At 41.0% G+C, this 23243-nt stretch overlaps 1 protein-coding gene across 5 annotated transcripts in view; it reads right to left on the bottom strand.

Moving 5' to 3' along the window:
• The window catches only part of LOC125722473 (NACHT, LRR and PYD domains-containing protein 12-like), a 214991-nt gene that overhangs the window by 29369 nt on the left and 162379 nt on the right, over positions 1-23243 (bottom strand). The window contains exons 1-3 of one of the 5 annotated variants that reach the window (XM_048998648.1): positions 7079-7189; positions 2533-2634; positions 1889-2002 (exon numbers count right to left, since the gene is read on the bottom strand). The exons of 2 other annotated variants lie outside the window; for them this stretch is intronic. In XM_048998648.1, coding sequence (XP_048854605.1) covers positions 1889-2002; positions 2533-2594 — 176 coding nt within the window. In that variant the 5' untranslated portion in view covers positions 2595-2634; positions 7079-7189. Of the gene's footprint in view, positions 1-1888; positions 2003-2532; positions 2635-6187; positions 6245-7078; positions 7190-23243 lie in introns of those variants that run through there. 2 more of the 5 variants (XM_048998650.1, XM_048998649.1) reach the window with 2 other exon arrangements.

Here is a 23243-nt window from a genome sequence, read left to right as displayed (position 1 = left end):
TTGCGTATTGCATATTTTTAATATACGTTTGTATTCTGTATTCATTTGTATACATTCATTTATACTTATGTAGTTTTATTTAGTGGGACCCCTTTTTTTGAGGGACTTCCGTTTTTTTCGGTTACCAGAACATCGTTAAGCTAAGCTAAGCGAAGAACGTGTTTGTCTTTTGCTTTAAGATATTTTGTAAATGGTTTAAACCCCCCACTGGTAAATGCACAAGCTCTTACGTTGGCTACGTTTTTTTTTGGTAATTAATTTATTTTAAATACATCGTTAACCATCAGTCAAGTCTTTCGGCCGTCAATCCGAGGGGAATGCTACAGAGGAGTATGATGAATTCAAAGATTTAGTATCTACTAAAGGAAACACATCAAAAGCGACCCAAACCAGAAAAGACGGCTGGCAAAAAGTGTCCGACAAATTAATTGTGTAAGTAGTTTTTAGTTATTGTATTTATCACTTGAATGTAGTATTATGTCTCCAGTGCTTCATCATTCTTTTATTGTCATAATTACAGATAAAATACAAGCACAATCATGCAGGATATGGGAACAAGTTAAAGTGTACAAACACAACATTTCATTCATATATATATATATATGTTTGTATGTATGTGTGTGTGTGTGTGTGTGTATGTATGTGTTTGTTGATTTTATGTATATGAAAGGCGAGGCCATGACTGAACCCATTTCCACGCACGGACACTATTAAGTCTGTGAGCTAATCCTAGTTTACGCAGAACAAACCTGCTCTGAGCAGGTTTGAGGATTTGGATGTGCTGCTATGACAACACATCCAGCAAGAGTTTCGAAAAACCGTGCCAAGTGCCCCAGGCGACTGGCGGGTGCCAAGTGCCCTATGGCCGGACTAAAGACCCAGAGAGACATGCATGCTAGTGGGCTGTAACACTGTTACCTCTCAGGGCTCTTTCTGTTACACCCCACAGGGGGGCGCATTTCATGGCTTGCACTATAAATGTTTTTCAACACACAGCCACTAATGTCCTGAGGCCCCAGGGCACTGGCCCCACTGGCCCGGTCCATAACCCAGCCGAGGCTCCAGGGGGCGCTATCTTGGAGCACCTTCAGCCACCGGCTCATTCCCCCACCGTCAGCTAAGAAGCGCTACTGGGGATCTTTCCTGCCTGCTGCCGTTAGACACCACAATGCCTGCTGTCGATGTGCAGCCCCCACAGCCAGCCTTAATGTCTACCGTATACTGTGTACTGTATGGCATTTTCAGGATTTTTTCTTTATGTACTGTGTACTTTTTAAACTTGTTATCCTACAGAAATTTCATTTACTTCTAAAAATGTTTACTTATATTTATACTGAATCAGCAAAATTTAATTGTCACCTTTGGCAAACAAACCAATAGTCTTTCTCTTTTTTGTCTGATGATACTGGTTCATTATTAAGCCACATAGTTCCATTAAACATGTTAAACTGAAGCCTTCGTCTGAGCATAATCTAATGGATTCATGAGAGTGAAATGATTTAATAAAACAGAAGCATCTGTCTCACGAGACGACAATCTGTTGTTGAGTCATTCCTTAATGGACATGCGGAGGGGAAACAGGCAAACCAGTTTTTTCCAGCCCTGTGCTGAGGACTGAAATTTAAAATCCACTTTGCAATTAAATGACTTCCAATTCCAGCTCACAAAAAGTCAGGTTTTACAGTAATCCTCATCCATGTACCTCAGATGTTATTTATATAGAATACAGACAAAACTTTTAAATTCTCAAGGTGATGGAATCTGTTAAAGATCAAAATTGGTGCATTCATTATAAATATGTTATTTCCTAATAGCTTGTATGAGTCTCTGTGCCATTTGACTGAGAGTCTGAATGTCATTAACAGTGTTTGTTTAAATGCACATTTACCTTTGATCTGTAGGAAAAGGTCCCTCTCTGAAGACGATTGGTTGCTCCATTGACCTGTCACTCTTCATGGAGACACAGCTGGGTACAGGGGAGTCTGCTCTCTCCATCAGGACACTGTGGGCAGCGAGAGGAAACAAACCCTCATGGTATAAATATAATTCATACAATGGGGATGACATCACACTGCTGTTTAGCCTTCTACTCTGCCTTCATGTACTTCGATATGCTGTGAAGCTCTTGATGTAAACAGACTTATTTACAGTCGGCTGTTAAGGAAATTGTCTCATCTAAAATTTAGATATTATATGAAACTTTTAGTATGACCGTTAAAAACCTCCATAACTAGACTTGGATGATATTACTTTTTACCTGTTTATATATGTTTTTGTTTGTTTGTTTAGTTTTGTTATGTGGCCATTTTGTATAGGAGGGATGGTCTGTTGCTCGCCTCTAGTATAAAAGAACTGGCTGATTGTGGAAGAAGACGGTGAAGACAGAAGATGGCGAGGTCTTTTTATGAAGCTACACATATTAAAGTGCTGCCCACTGACCAGCCCTAGCTAGGAGCCCAGTTTACTTTTATGTTCTGGCCTGACTTATAGACCCAGAGAGACATGCATGCTAGTGGGCTGTAACACTGTTACCTCTCAGGGCTCTTTCTGTTACACCCCACAGGGGGGCGCATTTCAGAAGCAGATCCATCCATTTCTATGCTGATCCAGACCAGATGATTCCTGCTGGGGCCTCTGTGAACATGAAGGGTAAGTAGATACATAGATAAATACACAATATCGAGTACTCAGCATTTTTACATCAAACTGATGAATTGTGTCTCCATTCTGTTATGTTCCATGTGTAGCATTACACATAGTAAAGAGGTTTAGTGCAAAATTTCACTGCCACATTTTTTATAAATATATGTATAAACATTGTCTCCTGGAGATGACACCTTATGGTGGTGGAGGGGTTTGCGTGTTCCAGTGATCCCAGGAGCTAAGCTGCCCGGGGCTTTATGCCCCTGGTAGGGTCACCCAAGGCAAACAGGTCCTGGGTGAGGAACCAGACGAACTGCGGCTCATTAGACCCCTTATGATGAGTAAAACATGGATTCACGTTTTTCCTCCCCCGGACGAGGGTCACTGCCCCCCCTGGTCGGGCCCCCCCTCCAATGGGCTTATCAACCGAAGGAGGGGCCAAAGGGGTCGGGTGCAGTGTGAGTTGGGCGGTGGGCAAAGGCAGAGACCTTGGCCGTCTGATCCTCAACTGCAGAAGTTGGCTCTAGGGACATGGAATGTCATCTCTCTGGTGGGGAAGGAGCCTGAGCTGGTGAGTGAGGCTGTGAGGTTCGGACTAGACTTTTATGGACGGAATTTCTAGGCACAGCCAGGGCGCTGAGGGTGTCCGGTTTGGTGACCTCAGGATTAGGTCTCTGCTTTTTGCAGATGATGTGGTTCTGTTGGCTTCATCGGAACGTGACCTTCGGCTCTCACTGGGGCAGTTCGTAGCTGAGTGTGAACCAACTGGAATGAGCATCAGCACCTCCAAATCCAAGACCATGGTCCTCAGCCGGAAAAGGGTGGAGTGTTCTCTCCGGGTCAGGGAGGGGGTCTTTCCCCAAGTGGAGTTTAAGTATCTCAAGGTCTTGTTCATGAGTGAGGGAAGGATGGAGCTGGTGATCGACAGGCGGATCGGTGACTGCAGTGGGTGCATGTATACAGCAGTGATATTCCAGCAGACCAGGGGAGGGCAGATGTACTTAAACAAAGTACATCTACTCAGTACAGTACAAATCAATGACCTCCATCACACCTCTCACCTCCCTACCCTCCCCCCTGGACCTCAGAATACACAAAGCGGATGTGAGCCGGCTGTTCCAGAAACAGAAATCCAAGAAGCCCCCAGACCAGACGGTGTCTCCCCCTCCTGCCTCAGAACCTGTGCTGATCAGCTGGCTCCCATCTTCACCCGCATCTTCAATAGATCCCTGGAGCTGTGTGAAGTTCCCTCCTGCTTCAAACGCTCCACCATTATCTCGTCCCCAAGAAACCCTCCATCACAGGACAGAATGACTACAGACCTGTCGCCTTGATGTCTGTGGTCATGAAATCCTCTGAACACCTGGTTTTAGCCCATCTGAAGGACATTACAGGACACCAGCTGGACCCCCTGCAGTTTGCCTACCGGGCAAACAGGTCGGTGGATGATGCAGTGAATATGGGGCTGCATTATATCCTGCAACATCTCAACCGTCCAGGAACTTATGCCAGGATCCTGTTTGTGGACTTTAATTCGGCTTTCGACACCATTCTGCCTAATCTCCTCTCCTCCAAACTCTCCCAGCTCAACGTTTCACCAGCTACCTGCCAGTGGATCACCAGCTTCCTGACAGAGAGGAAGCAGCAAGTAAGGCTGGGGGGGTCACTTCTGAAACACAGTCCCTCAGTATTGGTGCCCCTGAAGGATGTGTCCTCTCCCCACTGCTCTTCTCCCTCTACACCAATGACTGCACCTCCAGGAACTCAGCTGTAAAACTCCTGAAGTTTGCAGACGCCACCATCATTGGACTCATTCAGGATGGTGATGAGTCTGCATACCGGCAGGAAGTTGAGCGGCTGGTACTCTGGTGCAGTCAGCACAACCTGGAGCTGAACACGCACAAGACTGTAGAGATGACAGTGGACTTCAGGAGACGTCCGTCATCACTGCTCCCCCTCAGCATATCAGACAGCCCGGTGTCTACTGTGGAGTTCTTCAAGTTCCTGGGTACCACCATCTCCCAGGACCTGAAGTGGGAGACCAACATCTCCTCCATCCTCAAAAAGGCCCAGCAGAGGATGTACTTCCTGAGACAACTGAGGAAGTACAGTCTTCCACAGGAGCTGCTGATCCAGTTCTACACTGCAGTCACTGAGTCTGTCCTCTGCTCCTCCATCACAGCCTGGTATGGAGCAGCCACCAAACAGGACAGGAAGAGACTGCAGCGGACCGTACGGGCAGCAGAAAAGATCATCGGTGCCCCCCTGCCCTCCATCACAGTCTGGTATGGAGCAGCCACCAAACAGGACAGGAAGAGACTGCAGCGGACCGTACGGACAGCAGAAAGATCATCGGTGCCCCCTGCCCTCCGTCCAGGACCTGTCTCTCTCAAGATCCAGGGAAATGGCAGGAAAATCATCACAGATCCCACACACCCTGGACACAGACTTTCTGACCTGCTGCCCTCTGGCAGACGATATAGAAGCCTGCAGACCAGGACACCCGACACAGGAACAGCTTCTCTCCCCTTGCCATCTCCCTCCTAAACAGCTGATCTGTCACACTGCTAAACACCTACAGCACTGCAACTGCACTCCTGATTCTGATTCTGACAAAGGCTGATTTCCAAGGGACCTAAAAGTATGACAAGTTCGGGAATAGAATTCAATGCTTTATTTCCAGTAGGATGTGTATGTTTGTAACATTACAAAGTGTTTTTATAAAAATGAATTTTATCATAATTTGAAAACCATATCAAACAATGTACAGCAGGGGTCTCCATCTCCGGTCCTGCAGAGCTACTGTCCAGTAAGTGTTTCTATCCTACTGGCTATTTACCTGAGAACAGGTGTGACTCATCAGAAGCCAAGAAGTCACGTGATCTCGTACAGGACGACCGCTTAGAGTCTTGCTCAGCTCCCAACTATTTAATTTCTCCACCATTTAACCCCCCAAATCACTATTACAATATACTTTAACCTTGTCGAAGTTACAGAGATTTTCCATTTTTTTCCTCAACTCGTTCTCACACTGATAAGAAAAAAACATGAAAATTGGTTTGACGAGTATTCGCTAGTCAGTAAGACGATGACTCCCATTCTAGTGCGGGAGGTGCCGATTCTGTACTGGACCGAATTTTGGCTCGTATCGATGGTATTGAAAAATCCCAAGACGCCTTGGACGATATAAAATCATCAATCTCCTCCATTGAGAGATCTCTTTCTAACTTATTACTGTTAATGATTTGTTGTGATTGTTCGGCTCCACTACTCTTGGCAGAGTGCCCCCCGCCCCCAGTAGACATACGAGTAGAATACGAGGTGATTGAGGTATGGATTGATTCTGATCGTATATGGACTAATCATCCGGAGATTCAAATACGTCGTCCTTGATTCACCCATAATATTATTGTGCCATGGTTGAACTGCACAAACATGTTTTTCATTGTTCACGTATATAACTTGTTTTTCACGAATAACTTCTCACGGAAAGAGTTGGAAAACCTGTCTTGTCTTGTCTTTCTCTGGAGAAAGGGACGCTTACCTTGCTTCTCCCAGGGGAAAAGGAGAAACGTTGCTCAAAATGCTTCGTTACCACAAGCGCAAACCCGCCGTCTGTGTAAAAGTGAAGTTTGTGTCTCTAAAATCACACCGTGTGTTTATTTTCCGGTACAATGTGTGACCCCCTCCCCCTCCGTATTTACTCCGCTCGGTGTCCGCGATGTGTAATTCATTCCTGCTTGATGGCTCTGCTGCGCCCTTTTCGGGACTGATAATAAAGAGCTCACACTTATACACACACACACACAACACAATTAACCCCGTGTGTGTGTAATACATACATACACCACCTTCTGTCATTCAGCTGCGCTGTGGGTTGCGTTTGACTTAATCTTTACCGATTATTAAAATCAGACTTGCGTACTATTTGCATTAAACAATTTAAATACGACTGCAAAGCCAGTCAATTAATCAGAACATTTCAGATTGGAGAACACAGAACAGATCCGTGGTAAAACCTTTGATTTATTAAAATGTTAAGCCTTATGTTTAGTTGCATATTAATCCCCAACACTTTAAAAAAGAAAAACTTAATATAGCTTCAAAATATTACAATGTTTACGCAGCACAGTATATTAGGCGAACTCATGGCTGAGCGTACTGTAAGTAATTAAATATTATTGATGTTAATTCGGAAACTCTTCTGATACACGTACAGTAACCTACTGTGCTGTACGGACGTATATTTAATGCTTAATTATATTGAACACTCAAATTTCTCATTACATTTGGAATAATAAAATTAAGTATTCTGTTCTCACCAGACCGAAAAACCGTGACATTGTCTCTTTTTGCCAAATCTGCCGTTTTATTTTAAATCCCGCTATATATGTAGGCTGTGTAAAACATATGCATTTTATTATTATAGTCTTACCTTGAAACATAGAATATCTTTAAATTATTCCAGAATATTGATAAAGTATTTCTTGACAAACTTTCGACTCTGCCTTTAAAATCTCGACACTTAATTTCACTTTCGTTTACAGGCAGGAAATGATCAGCTCTGTTTCATGCAAAAAATGAACACGGACTCTGCGGCACATCGTAGGGTTTGGGGGGGATATTATCTATGTGACTTAATTAGTAACAATAACCGTAATTCGATTATAACGCACATTCAGGAGGATCGTGCATGTAAAAAGCGGTACTGCAGTAACACTTAACAGTGGCGATTTGAGAAATTTAGAAATGGAGGGATCAAACCGATTTGGGGGTGGTGGACCGTCAAAGACAACTTTGTCATTTTATAATTTCATCAAAATATATTAATTGGTGCAGCAAAGTAAAAGTCAAACTAAACAATTGAATCACACTTTTTTATTTCCAATGCTCAACAAGTACAGATAACATTTTAGACAGATTAAACAAAACAAGAACAGATATTCATAAAGAGTTATTACAAAGTAAAAGATTACCATCTCAATACCAAATATGACAGAACATTTTAGCACTATATCTATACATCAGGTAAAAAAGGGATCAACTCAGGATACAGTTCTGATTGTTTTTTATTTTTAGACTTTCTGATTAGATTAATATAATTTATTAGGTCTAATTTGGGAACAGGGGAAAATAGGTTGGATTTATTGTATTTACATTTACGAATATAAAATAGTATTAAATTTATCTGCATTGTCACGCTCGTGCCACGCCCCCCTCGTTAACGTCGGGGTTCCACGTGAGGTTGTTTCTTGTTGTTTCATTCAGTCCTGTGTATTTAAGTCCACGTCGGAGTACGTATCCCCAGTTCCGTCATTGACGTCGTGCTCCGTGTTTCGCCTGGTCTGTTTGTTCTACCTAATAAGCCGGAGTTCCTGATTCTCCGCTCCCTGCTCGCCCGACGGCGATCGTGACATGTATTCTTCCAGTCACAAAAAACCCGCTAAAAAACTGAAAATTATAACATACATTTGTTTGTATCATGTTAAGCATATCAGAGCATAATTTTTCAACAAAAGGGCAAGACCAAAATAAACGAACATTAGTTTTGCAGTCACATTCACAGAAAGAACAGCTAGATTGAAAATATTTGGACGGATAAACTTTGTGTCAATTTAAAGGTGACTTCTACTTTGTTGATAAAAACTTAAGGTAAAGTCCACACCTTTTTCCAAGGTATATTATCCACTATGCCATTCCAGTATGAAACATGTGGAACGGAGGTGTAGTTTTGGGTAAAGAATGTCCTGATTTTTTTTTATTATTTCTTGAAAAGCATGTATAGAAAAACACACCTTACCAACAGCAGATTCAACAGGATCCATAGATGGAACAGTCGGATTTCCCCAATGATGCAGGTTTATAACTCGGCTAAACTGGGCACCAGGTATAAGAAACGGCTCACAACAGAAGTCTAGCAATAAGCCTTTATTACCAGGATTCCACAATTCAGTGTCCCTGACCCAATAAGTGAACACCGCAACCCCCCCCCACAATGACCTCAGCACAGCAATCTCTAAAACACTTTACACTCAGCTAAAACACCCAGCTAAAGTTCACACGTGTACAATAAAAAGGCCTGGGCAGCTCACATCAAGACAAGGGCCATGAACACCAAAATCACGTGTGGTTCCTCCTAAATAACACCTAAACACACAAGGAAAAAAAAAATCAATTTATATGAAACAATATTATTTAAAGTAACTAGTCGGGGGAAGTCAGCCCAATCCCTCGAAAACAAAACCCACAACACAAACCATAATCCAACTCCTAGAAGGAACCACAAACCTTTCCTGTGGTGCCTGGAATCCACGTCGCTGCCACCAATCGCTGACCGGCGTCATTAGCTTCCCAACTCTGCGCACCCCAATAACTCGCCGTATGTCCCACAATGCAGTAATTTTCCCCCAGCGCACGCGCTTCCGCATCTGGCAGCTGCAGCATGGACTCCAAGCACCAAGCTCCAATGGGCCCCCCCCTTCTTACTCCTTCGCTGACAATTTATGTTGTTCCTCCTTTCCCCTCACAGGTGTTTCCTATCAACCCTTATCACCATCACAATCCCCACCTACACACGCACCCATCTAAGCACACACTAAGATTTTATATGCTTGTATAGTGCTGTTACTTTCTGCACGCTATAATTTTGTTTATTCCTTTCTGAATCTATCCATTCCTTTTTTCTTTTTCCTGTCTTTTTTTTCTCCTTTTCATTATTTTTTCCCCTCCTAATATGTCCCTCCACTACGGCCAGCTCACCCACTGCAATGTTTTTACATGTGTTAAAACAAAAATAAATAAATAAAATAAAGAAATAGATCAACATGAGGGGCCTATACAGAGTTTATAGAGCCCCTCATGGTAAAGCAAGCATGTTTGGCACAGCAGTGCATTCAGACCATGATTCTGCTAAAGCTGCCGGACAGGACAAGGGGAAAAAAATAACATTTCTAGAGCCTCTTGATATGGGAAGTCGGAAACGTCAGGCCTATTTGTTGAGATCTGCATGCATGTTACAAGATGGTCTCCTGGCAGCCTATTGCGGATGTTTGGCTCGAGCTGAAAATATACTAACTGTTAGGCTTTAAAATCGATAGCTGATAGCATAAAACGGTGATAGTTTAAAGCAGAAAATTCCATTGTGAAACGTCTTTATCACCCTGGGAGCGTTTAAAAAACGCAGATATTTTTCGCTGCTTTTCAGGTGGCTGACGCTACATATTTTCTGACGCGCCCTCTCTGTCCGCTGGTGGGAGTGTGCTCACCTGTGTGTGCGCGCACGTGTCTGTGAGCGCGAATCGGGACGGAACTCCGCCATGCGCGAAAGTGTAGAGCAGGGGTGTCCACACTTTTTCAGCTTGCGAGCTACTTATAAATGACCAAGTCAAAATGATCTACTTAAAAAAACATATTGTTATTTATAGATTTATAGATATTCGTTATTATTTATTGTTGTTATTATTATTGTTATTTAATATTGTTTATCATTGTTATTAATTTCCCTTTGGCATAAATTAAGGATTTTTGCATTGAACTGGGATTTTAGTTCCTTCACCTTTCTCTTTCTCAGCTCGCTTTTCGGAGGGAAGTTAATGCCGTAGTTTTTATGAGCAGTCCGAAAATGCCGCTCCACATTTCCCTTCTTCGGAATAGCAGTGGTAGACTGACAGATGAAACAGACACACTTCGAATATGACCTTGTGGGGAAAAAATACTCCTCCTTTCATTCCGTATGGAAGTGGTAGGTTATTGGCTTCGTACTTGGTCCTGCTCCCCCATTCAGTTTTATACCCTCTCTTAAGTTTAGTAGAAATAAATTGGAGGCGACTCGGTTGCTTACTGGAGTTTTGCAGCAGCTGGCGCGGTTGATCGCGTCATCCTTCCTCTATTTTTTATGTGTTGTGATCTACTCACTCTTTGCAATCGACCAGTAGATCGCGATCGATGTATTGGGCACCTCTGGTATAGAGAGAAAAAGCTTTTGTGCAAATAAGATAAATAACAAAAGGCTATTTAATTTGTTTATTAAAATGACAATGATATAGAGCTCTTCTATAGTAAAGGTAACCTTACAGTAAATAACTTCTGCTGTGATCTGACGCTATATAGAAAATGTAATAAAATAAGATTAACTTGACCTTCTGCGGGGGGGCACCCTAATATAATGATAGGGGAAACACTGCTGTCTGTCTGCCATAAAATAAATAAAAGGGGGAATTGGAATTGCATATGACTATGGAGAGAATGGTTGGCTATAGTGAAAAAGGTGTGGAAATTTTTACTAATTCACATAAGGGACAGCATGAAGGGTTGTTTAATTCAGCATCGGAGGAATTCATATATTTGTGTGATTATGATAATCACACTATTATAACTTTATTGTACATCTCTTGAATTGAACTAATTACAGTGTCATGTATAACACTGCACTTTTTAATACATTGTCTGGCAGAACAGACTGCAAAACTGTAGTCTCAATGGAAAGCTGGATGAAATTCCTAGGGTGGCGTAGTCAGCTGTCCACTGAGTCTACAGTTTTGTAGTTCGGTCTGTCACAGTCTGGCGCAGTTGGCAGGATCATCGTCCTCAGAGCAGAGACGCGTGTTCAGTGTTAATGACTCTTCAGTTGTTTTTCTATTTTTAATTACCTTTTTATTCCTATCCATGTCTTTTTTTCCTTTTGTATGCTCATTATTCAGCCAGTACAGCTGTTTTTATTGTAGTCGAAAACAACAGTGAGTGCCAGTCACTGGCAAATCCCTTGGTTCCCGGTTCCACTCCATCTGTCCTCTGTTGGTCCCCTTGAGCTGTGGACCCCTTTCCAGTGTTCTGAAGCCAGATCCTCCTGAGCCGCACGGAAGCGGAAGTTGGCAAAGTGAGATGCGGCAGTAGGCCTATGCATGCAATTGACTGGAGTATGGAGAGTAAAGCCTTTTGTTTTGTTTAATAAAAGTTGTCCTTGTATTTTCTCATATGCGAGAACATCACAACTGCCACAACACTTGTTGATGTGTAAGTGTGTCCTATTCAAACAATAAAGAGAAACTACATGCAGCACTGAAAAACTATTCCACGGCCAAAAAAAATCTAAACATTCTTTCTATATCAGAAGCTAGTCTCTGACTGAAATTTCTACAACAGGCACCGAATGGGAAATCTTTATATAAACTGATAGCAATTAACCTAAGAGTGCATGCTTGGATTGTAGTATCTGCATGTACTGTGGAACTAAAAAGAATCATAATCAACATATATAATTACGTAAATGAAAAACAAATACGTTGCATTTTGCTTAATAGTTTTGCACGTTGCCATAATTTATATTTAATTTAAAGTATGAAGCACCCAAGCAAAGTTTATGTTGAAATAATACTCAAGATCCTTAAGTCTTTAACAGAGTGGCATGGAAGTTCAATGAGAAACCGACTATCATTCAGAATCGTGGAGCTCAGGAGCATACTTACACTGAAAAACTGACAATTTATCTAAGCATTTGGACTCTCATGATTAAAAAAATGCTGATTGTACTTTTCATTATCACTGACCAGTTGTTTTTCTTTGTTGTGCTGTGCAGCAGAACGTTTCACAAACATATCCAAATTAAGAGCCTTTGCACGCTGATTCTCAATGCTCAGCAGAGTTTCCAGGTCCGCGGTGTTCATGCCCAGTTGTGCTATTTTGAAAACATAGTTTCGGGTAAATATTAGGAGGTCATGGGTTGTGGATTTTATACAGCAGCAGACTGCAAGGGGAAAAAGAAACTAATTATTATCAGTGCAAGTGACTCCTAATCCTGAGTAATGCTGGATCTCTAGCCACCTAAAGTAAGAGACAGATGCACACGGAAAGCAGGGCTGCCGACTACCATGCATCTGGCATGACTTTCACGCTCTCAGACACTCACGCAAGGAATCTTCCACTATATTATTCCACTATAAGCCTAAATGTAGCTACATCAGAAGCGTTGGTGTAGTTTGCAAACCCTACATACCATTTAGAACAGGGGTCACCAACATGGTGCCCACTGGCACCAGGATGCCCCCAAGGACCACATGAGTCACCCACGGACCTGTTCTAAAAATACCACAACTCACCAGTGGGCAGCGGCTAAAATTTAATTTTATCTTGTTACTATTCTTCTTTAATCACATTTGTATTTATATAGATTTGAAAATGACAATATCCGAAAAAGCATTTAAAACGTGTTTATTCTACATGAAGTTTAGATAAGTTTAGGTAAAGTCTGTTCTGGTAGCGGGGGCGGCATGGTGGTGCAGTGGTTAGCACTGTTGCCTCACACCTCTGTGTGTGTGTGTGTGTGTGTGTGTGTGTGTGCGTGCAAACTGACAGACTGAGAAAATGAATTCAGAAGTTTTGTCTTGCTAAAAGTAAATTCTTTTTTAGAGAAAATTAGTCACAAATGAAAACAAAAGAAACTGATGGATTTTTCTCTCTTTTCTATTAAGAGAAGCAATAATAAAAGAAGACTTAGTTAGTTATTGAATTTATATAAAGAATAACAATCTGCCATTCTTTGCGGTCCCTTTTGCCAAGTTTAATGCCCTTTCTTGTCAATGACCATCATGAGCCTGCTATCAGTTCACACACACACACACACACTCACACACACACACACACACACACACACACACACACACAAGCAGGCAGGACAACCTCCCAGATGCCACTCTGAGAAGTGTAATGTTTGTGATCGTGGTTAATCTTATGCTACATTAAGGCCCCATAGTTAACGACGGGGATTAAATCAGGTGATGAAGACAGCCAGGTTACAATTTCATCATCTTCCAAGCTGGTTTTAAGGTGATGTCATGGTCTGTGCCTATTCTTGAAGTTTCAACTTGTGAGCCTTGTGCATTGTATTAAGCTGATGTCTTTGTCAAAGTACGCATGAAAGAAAATAATAGTATTTTACTGGGGAACGAGGATCATGACTACAGACTGTTGTGTGTCTGGCTGTAGTACCAACAGCAAGAAAATCCCAGATAGAACACTTTAAACCCAAATCTAAGTTTGTTCTTAGGTCCTACAGGCTTGTTGGCTCAGGGTGTCGTGCTCTTAACATCATGGCTGAGCTCTGCATGTGATATGCATGTTCTGCTGCTTGTTTCCTTGTGCCTGTGTGTGTCTGTGTCTGTCAGTGAGTCCTATGATGCACTGACCTTCTTGGCAGAATATTCCCCTTCCTTACAGTATGTCCTATTGTGACTCCCCTATGATCCTGTACTGAATAGATTATAAAATGCATGGACATAATCAAATGCTACATCTTCCTTAACTATTCATTTAAAATTTTTTAAATGATTTATTTTTCCACTTTTACGTTTAGTGGTCACTCCATAAGAGCTGTCCTTTAACGTGCTGCGCAGTGTCCCTGGATGCTTTGCAGTCCACTGCAACGCTTGGACTTGAGGAGTCGATTCATTATGAAATGACTCCCAGTCTGAGCTGTGAGCTAATGCACAATAACCAGAAGCCAGGTAGTGACTCTTGGTTGTTGTAGTTGTTCTCTTCTGACCAGGGAGGTGTTCCACTAAGCAGGATTTCTCAGTTAGCGGAGTTAACTTAAGCTAGAAGTCATGATTGTTCAATAGGAATGCTCCTTACCTCTTATTGGACAATTATAAGTGTGCCAGTGTCTTGTTTAATAAGAGAAAATCTGTGTTCATCTTCTGAATTATTCTGAATTATTCTACTTCTAAACAAACAGTTATCCTCAGAGGCAGCATAACATCCTGGCAACTGCTCAATGCAGCATTGAAAAGCACTACAGAGAGTAATGAGCTCACAGATGTAATGAGCACAGAGCATCACCAGCACGCTGCTCTCAGCAGTTGAGGACATTAATTTTTCCCCACAGAATACTCAGCTTGTGTAGTGTTTGTACTTGGCCTGATACTGAAGGGGCATAAGTGATAATTAAGTGACATGATAGTAAAGTGCATTGTTGGGTGTCTCTTTGCCAACCTCGCATGAAACAGTACTGTGATGTAAGACAGGGAGCTCGCACTCCCTCATTCAGAGAAGGGCACAGAGTGCGGCTGTGGAAACCAGCGCATGTGCAAAAAGGGCATTAGAAATTCTCTGCACCCATCGAGACCCATCCTGGCTGACGGGAAAGCATGGCATGCTGCCCATTTGGCCTCAGTACCCAGTGGACTTCCCAAATTTCCAGCCCTGCCAAAGACTGGTCCTGAAAGAACAGTTGAGCTTGGAATGGCCTAAGGAACTGGAAGCTGTGCAGCCAGGGCACACAAACCATCATCGGCTCAAGGACTATAGAACTTCACAGAATTAAACAAAGAAATGAAATGCATGTTCTGAGCGTGATTTTCTGGTTAGAAAGAGATACCTTAAAGGAAAAGAGAGATTCAGTGTAAAATATATAACAGTTGTTCATAGATCCTCTTACTGTGGTCCTCAGTGAATGGAACATTTCTAATTGTAATTGATTTCTGTTGGAAGCAAAACAGGCAGTTCATAGTGAAAGGTTGTGCACTTACAGGAAGGCACAAGCACAATGTTTTTTGTTGAACTTACATTATTGTTTTGTCTTGGGTGTAGTGACCTTAAAGGAAGAAATGTTACAGGTGTGTCTTTTATAGAATACAGTGCTGCTGCAGGAAGAAGAATACATAAGTAAAGGGGGGATGTTGCGTTCTGTTAGTAATTGTTCTGTTTTCCATATTACTGTATGTCACAAGAGGGTGCTGTAAGGCTGTTTTATTCAACTTCAATTCCTATTCCAAGAGTCAAGAATGGATAGTTGATCCCAGGCAGCAGTTTTCCAGATTATCAACTTCAAAAACTTAAAAATATGATAGGAAAAAAGTCTTTGTAAAATTAAGAAGTATATAATACTATGAATGACAAGGGGTCTTAATACTTTTCATTTAATTTTATTAACTCAATCTTTTGCTGGCAAGTATACCTTTTAAATTATATACATAACAGTACAACTGTATTATTTGTGTCTTGTATGCACACTCCATACAAAGTAAAAGGATAGGGCGGCTACTTCATTAATAGTATTTCTTATTTATACTTTACATTTTCTTTCTACTGCCCAACTCCCAGAGGACCATACAGTTTTATTACAATATAGCAGTCTACCGAAATGTCGATACTAATCATACATTTGAGTGACATAACTAAATAGACATATGTTGACACACAGACACAGATAAAAACAATTAAACTCCCTCTATGTGAAAATGACATGAGACACACGTCCTCAATGTTAAAATTCATGATTGTAAAAAATGACCATTGTTGCTAATGTTATATCTCAGGTCTCAGATTACTTCTTTAAGTGTCAATTTAACTGAAAAAAAAATCACAGAAAAAGGCAAGCTTATTTGCCGACATTTAGTAACCGACAAGCTGATTAAGGAGGACTAAACCTGTACCTGGCTTTCCTGTCAGCTCCTTGGGGATGGCTAATCTTCAAATTTTATTACAAATACTACAACTTTATTTTGTGCCTTGCTTAAAGTAAAATATCTCCAGACTACTAAATACCGCGTTAATGGTGACATTTTTAAACTGATTCGCTTCTTTCGCCTCACTCTTCTCTATGTGACAGGTGGGCGTGGTTGATCTAGCCGGCTCCCGATTGGCGGGAATTCGGTAGCTCCTGTGTCATGTGACTGGTAGTAGCGTAGGCAGCACCACCATAGATTTGAAACCCTGTGAGCCTCGTTGGGCGATATGCGATGTTGGCGCGGTAATTGTGAAATAGAGGATTCATAGATATGACTTAGTGAACCGACTATTTTCAAAACTGCAATTGTCACGGGACGCTGGAAGCCGGTAAGGCGAACAGGCAGGCGAGCAGACAGGAAGCAGGCGGACAGGCGAATTATGGGGCAAACTGGGGTTTTAATAAGGGAATCGGGGGAACGGGTAGCAGGTAACATCTGACGCGACTAACATCAATGACAGACAAGGCAAACAGGTAAGACCAGGACTTAAATAAGACAGGACCAAGCAAAGTAAATGGACAAAGCTGGAGACGATCAGGGAAGCACACGTGGGTAATCAGGGGGCGTGGCACAGACGAGGAGCGGACGGAGCGGGCGTCACAGCAACAACATGAGGAATGTTAAAACTAGAAAACAGGGAACCACATTTCACAGGTAAAAAATCAGCGGTACGGTCAAATAAGATACATAACATGTTTACTTGCCTGTGACACTGACGGGATACTAGCATTAGTTTTTGTTGAGAATACTATGAGCAATACTACACAAATTTGGGGGGGGGGCAGTAGTGGTGGGCTTGTTTATTTATTCTAAATAATTGTAAGATATAAATGCATTAATTAGTAAAGAAGTTATGGCTAAAAGGTCTTTCCATCTACACCCTGACATGTTGCTTGTTTATGTCTAATTATCGCTCCAAGATGGTGGCGCTGCTGACACGTTGTGGAAAAGCGAGGTGAGGCATCTAGGCTTTCAAATTCATGAGCACCACCATGTATTTCGTTTAAATGGGAGGTTCACCCCAAAACTATAAAAAGATATTTTAGAGGTGCCTTAATGCTATCCATTCATCAAAGTTCTGCTGGGAGTTGTTCAGATTTGGAAATATCAGCCGTAGAAATGTCGGGCTTCTATCGAAGTACACTACTCGTATCACTGCGCATTAGACACAAGCGCGAGCTCCCTGGCGATATCCGCTGCGCAGTGATATTATTGGTGTGTGGAGTCGGGTAGAAGGAAATAGTTCGTATATTAAACTGCTCGCGACGAAGTCTGTGGATTTTCTTAACCTGTTCCTGATTTCTGGTAAGAGATATTGCTGTTGATTTTTTCAAATGCGTTGTTCTGGCGCTTTAAGTAGTGAAAGCAAAATTGAATCTTATTATATTGCTTATTCATTAATAAGTACCTATAACATGTATACTGCCCAATGTTTTGATTTAATAAATATTTAAAATTAATAAATATTTCAAAAATACTTCAATATTTAAAATGGTTCATGATTTTCAGGAGCGGTACAGTGGTTAGCACTGTTGCCTTACACCTTTGGGTCCCAGGTTCGAGTCTCCGCATGGGTCACATGTGTGCGGAGTTTGCATGTTCTCCCCATGTCGTCGTGAGGTTTCCTCTGGGTACTTTGGTTTCCCCCCACATTCCAAAGACATGCTGAGGCTAATTGGACTTGCTAAATTGCCCGTAGGAGAGCATGTGTGAGTGAATGGTGTGTGAGTGTGCCCTGCGATGGGCTGGCCCCCCATCCTGGGTTGATTGATGGATGATTTTCAGGTCACACTGCCCCCTCAGAGCCCACCAATCAGTGACTGTCTCAGAGTGTGATGTAATACACAAAGTCCGCACCACCCACTTTTCAGTGAGCAGTAAAAACACACCAGCTTGTCTCAGCGGACAGCGGCTCTTATCAGATAAGGGGAAAAGGACGAGATATCAAAAGTAAAAATAAATATATCACATTTGGTTAACATCAAATGAAAACAGCCCTGCAATAATATATTGGATTCTAGGATATCACCTGTTAAAAGGGTGAATCTATTCTAGCAGACCATAAAAATCCAATTATGAACAGTGAAAATGGGCATAATAGGTCCCTATAAATGAAAGGTTTCTGTCCATGGTGCTGAAAACCAGGATTGGCAGATTTCACATTACAGCGATTCCCCCACTATATCGCGGATTTTCCTCCGACGCCTCACAATTCTCTGCGTATCCCGTACATTGTTTGTGGTCCGATTGTTTTCGTTTTGTTCTAAACCCTACGATGGAAGACGTTGACCATTCAGGAGAAGGTAAAACTTCTGGATGTGCTTCGGGAAGGAAAGCGTTATGCGGACGGCGTTCGCCATTATGGCTTGAATGAATCAACAGTACGCTACATGAAGAAGGATGAAAAGAATGTGTAAGCGCCATATATGTTTTTATTTTTATATATTCCATTACATATATAGAGAGAAAGTTGTGTGTGTGTATATATATTAAAAATTATTATTATTATTATTATTATTATTATTATTATGTTACTCATATCCTTAGCCCGACATTTAACATAGCCCGATATATGTGTTTTAATGAGTTTACATATGTTTAAAGTATGTGGGAGGGGTATTTTAAGGCTTAAACTTCAAAAAAAAATTATATGATCCTTCTGTATCGTGGATTTTCACCTATCGCTGATGGGTCTGGAACGCATCTTCCGCAATAGGCGGAGGATCAAATTTACCTTTTTAACTTGATTTAACTTCAACCCTCTCATTTTGTTAACAGAGTGTGCGGGGGGAATACAAAGGATTACAGTGGGTAATGGGTGATTTATATTGACCTTAATTGTCACCCAAGTGACTCTGGACAATCAGCTCAATAATGCTTCCCAAACGTTTCTCTCTTTTTCACTAGTTACACTTCATTACACCGAAATCAAGGAAGAATCAAATGTACAAGCACATTATACAAAATATAAGATGCAAACACATAAAAAATATTTTGTAAAAACATTAAAAACAGATTAATATATATTGTGCAATTTGAAACTTTACATTTTGACCTCACTTAGAAAAAGCAGGTGATGACCAGCCCAACCAGCAGTTCCGTCTGGTTGTACAGAATACCTACTCAATTAAATTTTGAGGTCATGACTAAACTAAATTTCAGCTCTGCCTTTAACATCAGCAGTTAGATGAAACTGATCATTGCACAGGGAAATACAGTGAAGCCATGAAACATACTAGATGTAAATATATTAATTTTCACATACACTTGAGGTCAGTGAATTCAAGCGCGTCATACACTGTAAAAAAAAAAATCCACCAAAAAACGGAAAATGTAGTGGCAGAAAATTACCAGCACATTTTCCATTAAGTTAATGGACTCTTCCTTCAATTTACAAATATTGTATATTCAGTTTTCCACAGTTTCTTAAATGATTATTTTCATTTTTAATTCTTCATTCTGCCAATGCAGATTTGTTTGTTTAATAAATGGTGTTGTTCATAAAAGTACAAGTAATTTGAGAATATAGTGATTCACTACATTGATTATTTTTCATAACTCAATGGCCCATAAACATACAGTTATCCATCTGAAGCTGGATTTAAACCAGCAAACTTTGGATTACAAGCCCAAATACTTGAGCTACTGAGCCACACACTTACACTGACTCAGCTTAAGTTGCAGAGACACAGTGCACTTTCTGTTGGATGTCAGACAGAACGGCAAAGGACCCCTCACTAACAGGAACCTAAAACACACAAACACTTGGGGACACTTCAAATGCGTGATCTGACTCTGCAAGGGGAGAACATGTTCATGTGGAGTCTTGGCTTTTCACAATGTTTCATTCCTGCTTATAGCTAAGGTTTTTTTTAGCCGTCGTCACTCTAAGGTTGCCCATTAATGGTTTGGAATTGGGAATGTAAAGCTGTTTTGTTAGCATGTCTGCCTTACTATTCCTTTACTGTAAGTCGAGGCCTGCTGGAGCTCAATTCTGCTTCATGGCACTTGTATTTACTCTTTATTTTGCATTACATTTTGTGTGAGACTAACCCCTTTCTCTACCTCTCCATTCCTCCTGTCGAGCTCCATACAGAACTAGTGGAGAAAAGGGGTGCTTGGAGGGGGGACGATATCTCTGGATGCCCACTTAAGAAATATCTGCGTTACCTTCCAATACACCTTCCAAACTTAAGTGGATTGAACATGGGTGCTGTTGAATTAATAAAAAAATGCACTGTATTAAAAATTATTTTGTTTATATAACACAAAATTGAACTATAAACATGAAATTTTAATCTGTTGAGTTTATATATTGACAAAATAATAATTCTGAATTTTGAACCCTCATTGAACAAAATTAAACTTAATATGGACAAATGGAAAGCATTGAAATTATCCTTATGGGGGAAAGTTATTGTTACTAAAATGGTTGTGGTGCCTCAAGTTAATTATCTCTCTATGATGCTTCCATTTAATATTCCGGAAATGATATTTAATCAGTATGAGAGTATAGTAAAAGATTTTTGTTTGGGAAAGAAAAAAACCTATAGGATTAAAATTACTTCGCCCAGAGACAAGGGAGGTCTAGGATTGCCAGATGTTAGATTATATAGCATGTCATTTGAAATAGCCAAACTCTACTATCACTGGAAGAATGTGAATTCTGATGTGGACTGGATAGCTATCAAGAGCGATTTGGCTTCACTATTTCAACCTCTGCACATTCTGTGACAATGGGGGGACAATATAAGAAATACAAACCCGATAATATCTTTTTCGATTAATATATGGATCAAAATACATAAGAAGCTTAAAGTATCACATGACATGCAGCCATATTCCTCAATTTGGCACAATCCTGAAATACAAATAGGAAAAAGTATGGAAACAATGGCAATCCAAAGGGGTGAAAACTTTTTGGGATTTATTTGTAAATAGGATGTTTATGTCATCATCAGACTTAAAGAGTAAGTATGATGTAGGAGGAGGAGGGAGTTTTTGGAAGTTTTTGCAACTGAGGCATTGAGTCACGAGTGTTAAAATAGAGAAGATGAATGGTTAAGAATACTTACTAGAGTGGGGAAATATTATAGGGAAGTAAAAGGTAAATTTATTCAGTGTATAATTATGCACTGACACTACTGGACACCAATTAGACTAAATAGAACTGGACTAATTAATACTGATCAGTGTTTCGGAATTTTAGAAGGCAGGTGGGGGTTTATTTACACATGCTGTGGCAGTGCTCTCAGGTATATCCATTTTGGGGTAGAGTTCTTGGTCTCCTGGACAAATGGCTAGGCTTTACTTTACCCCGCAAACCCGACTCTGTCTGCTAGGAGATAGAGTGGAATTGCCAAAGGTGAATAATAAACAGTTTAAGGCTGTGATGGTGGGACTCATAACTGCCATGAGGGTAATATTAAGGCATTTGAAATCCTCAACAATCCCCAATATAAAGGAATGGACCGATGAGATGATTAAGGCAGCTTCATATGAAAAAATGTTGGACAGACTAAATGGGAAACGAGATATAATGAAAATGTGGGAATGTTTCTAGGGCCATGTTTTTGAAGGATAAATGGCTGGGAGGTTGAACTAGTGATTGGTCATATTGTTTTATAAATGTGAATGGCTGAAGTGTATTATATGAGAGTGCTGTAACTTTTTGGTTTGAAAAATAAGAAAAATTTGAATTACAAAATAAAATGTTCTTAGAAAGTAATTTCATGTAACCACTTAAAATTAATTACATCCAACAGTACATTTTTTAGTGTAGGTAAGTAGATGGATCGATAAAATTAAATAATTATTACAAATCACAAATAACTATTACAGTCATGGCCAAAAATATTGGCACCCCTGCACTTGTGTCAAAAAACACACCCCTTCTCCTACAAAATTGTTGCAATTACAGATGCTTTGGCATTGTCATTAATTTCTCTTGTTGGCACTTGAAGAAAACAAAAAGAGGAAGAAGGAAAAATTCCACGCAAAAGGGCACCTGCCCTTCTCATATTGTCTCAAAAACCCAAAGCCAGTCAGAGTGGTCTGGGGGTGATTGTACACCCAAATAGGCCATTTGATCCATGTTGATCTTAGTCTTTCTCATGATGGTGGGTAAATCTGGGGTGGCTCTTGTGGTCCTCACATGAGGTCTTTGGTGCACATTAAGTGAAGCAGATACAGGCCACCCATTGTGTACCTCTGTGCCATTTAAATGGGCTTGCAATCTGAAGAGGTCTGCAGGTCACAGTGATTTAACACTGGTCCACTTTTTCTTATGGCCTTGAGCCAGGTCATGACAATATCTTGTGTAGCACTAATGACGTAATGGCATCTGCTCATGTTATCTCATAACTTGAAGCTGTTTGTGCAGCACAACCCACACGGCACCAACAAGACATTGAGAACAATCCCAGCAGCCCTCGGCTCTCTTACCCAATGCTGTTATAAGGGGACCAAACTTCTTTAAATTTCGCTTCCACAGTGGCTTTTGAAAAAAATAAGCAAATCACGCAATGCTATTGAAATTATTAAAACATAGAGATTAACAGTCAGATATGTTTTGTGATTTTAAATGAGGAAGTGATATATTGGATATAACATGAATGTATTTCTTATTTCTTTTTTTTTTGGGTTTTCTGTGGTGAGAAATGAAAGCTACAGGCATGTAAATATTGCTTCCTGTAGTAACTTGTAAAATGTTCCTCATTGTTAACAATCACATTACATGTGAAGGTGTCAGTCAGTGGAAACACATAGTGAGGCACGCTGGCCAGCCATTGTATTCGTTCAGGACCAGCCCATCAAGTAAAGGTTTCAGCACCACGGACAGTGACCTGTGTTAAACTGACCTCAGGTTCCTACATTGGCTCTATGGAATTTTCTGTAAATAATTAAATGCCACTGGCCCCCTACATGCGGAAATGTTTCCCCTCCCCCAGACTTCTTCAGAGAGCTTTGGAGGACATTGTCTGCACGCTACCAGAGGCAACTAAGAATGTGCTTGAGTTGGGAGGAGGCAGTAGTCCCCATTTTTCCCTCCTGCTGTAGAGGGTCATGGGGAGGAGGTGGGTTTGCTGCTCTCTTTCG

The sequence above is a fragment of the Brienomyrus brachyistius genome, unplaced genomic scaffold, assembly GCF_023856365.1.
Source record: "Brienomyrus brachyistius isolate T26 unplaced genomic scaffold, BBRACH_0.4 scaffold39, whole genome shotgun sequence".
NCBI classification, from domain to species: Eukaryota; Metazoa; Chordata; class Actinopteri; order Osteoglossiformes; family Mormyridae; genus Brienomyrus; species Brienomyrus brachyistius.
The sequence above is the reverse complement of the archived record's forward strand: the minus strand, read 5'-3'. Positions and strand labels throughout refer to the sequence as shown.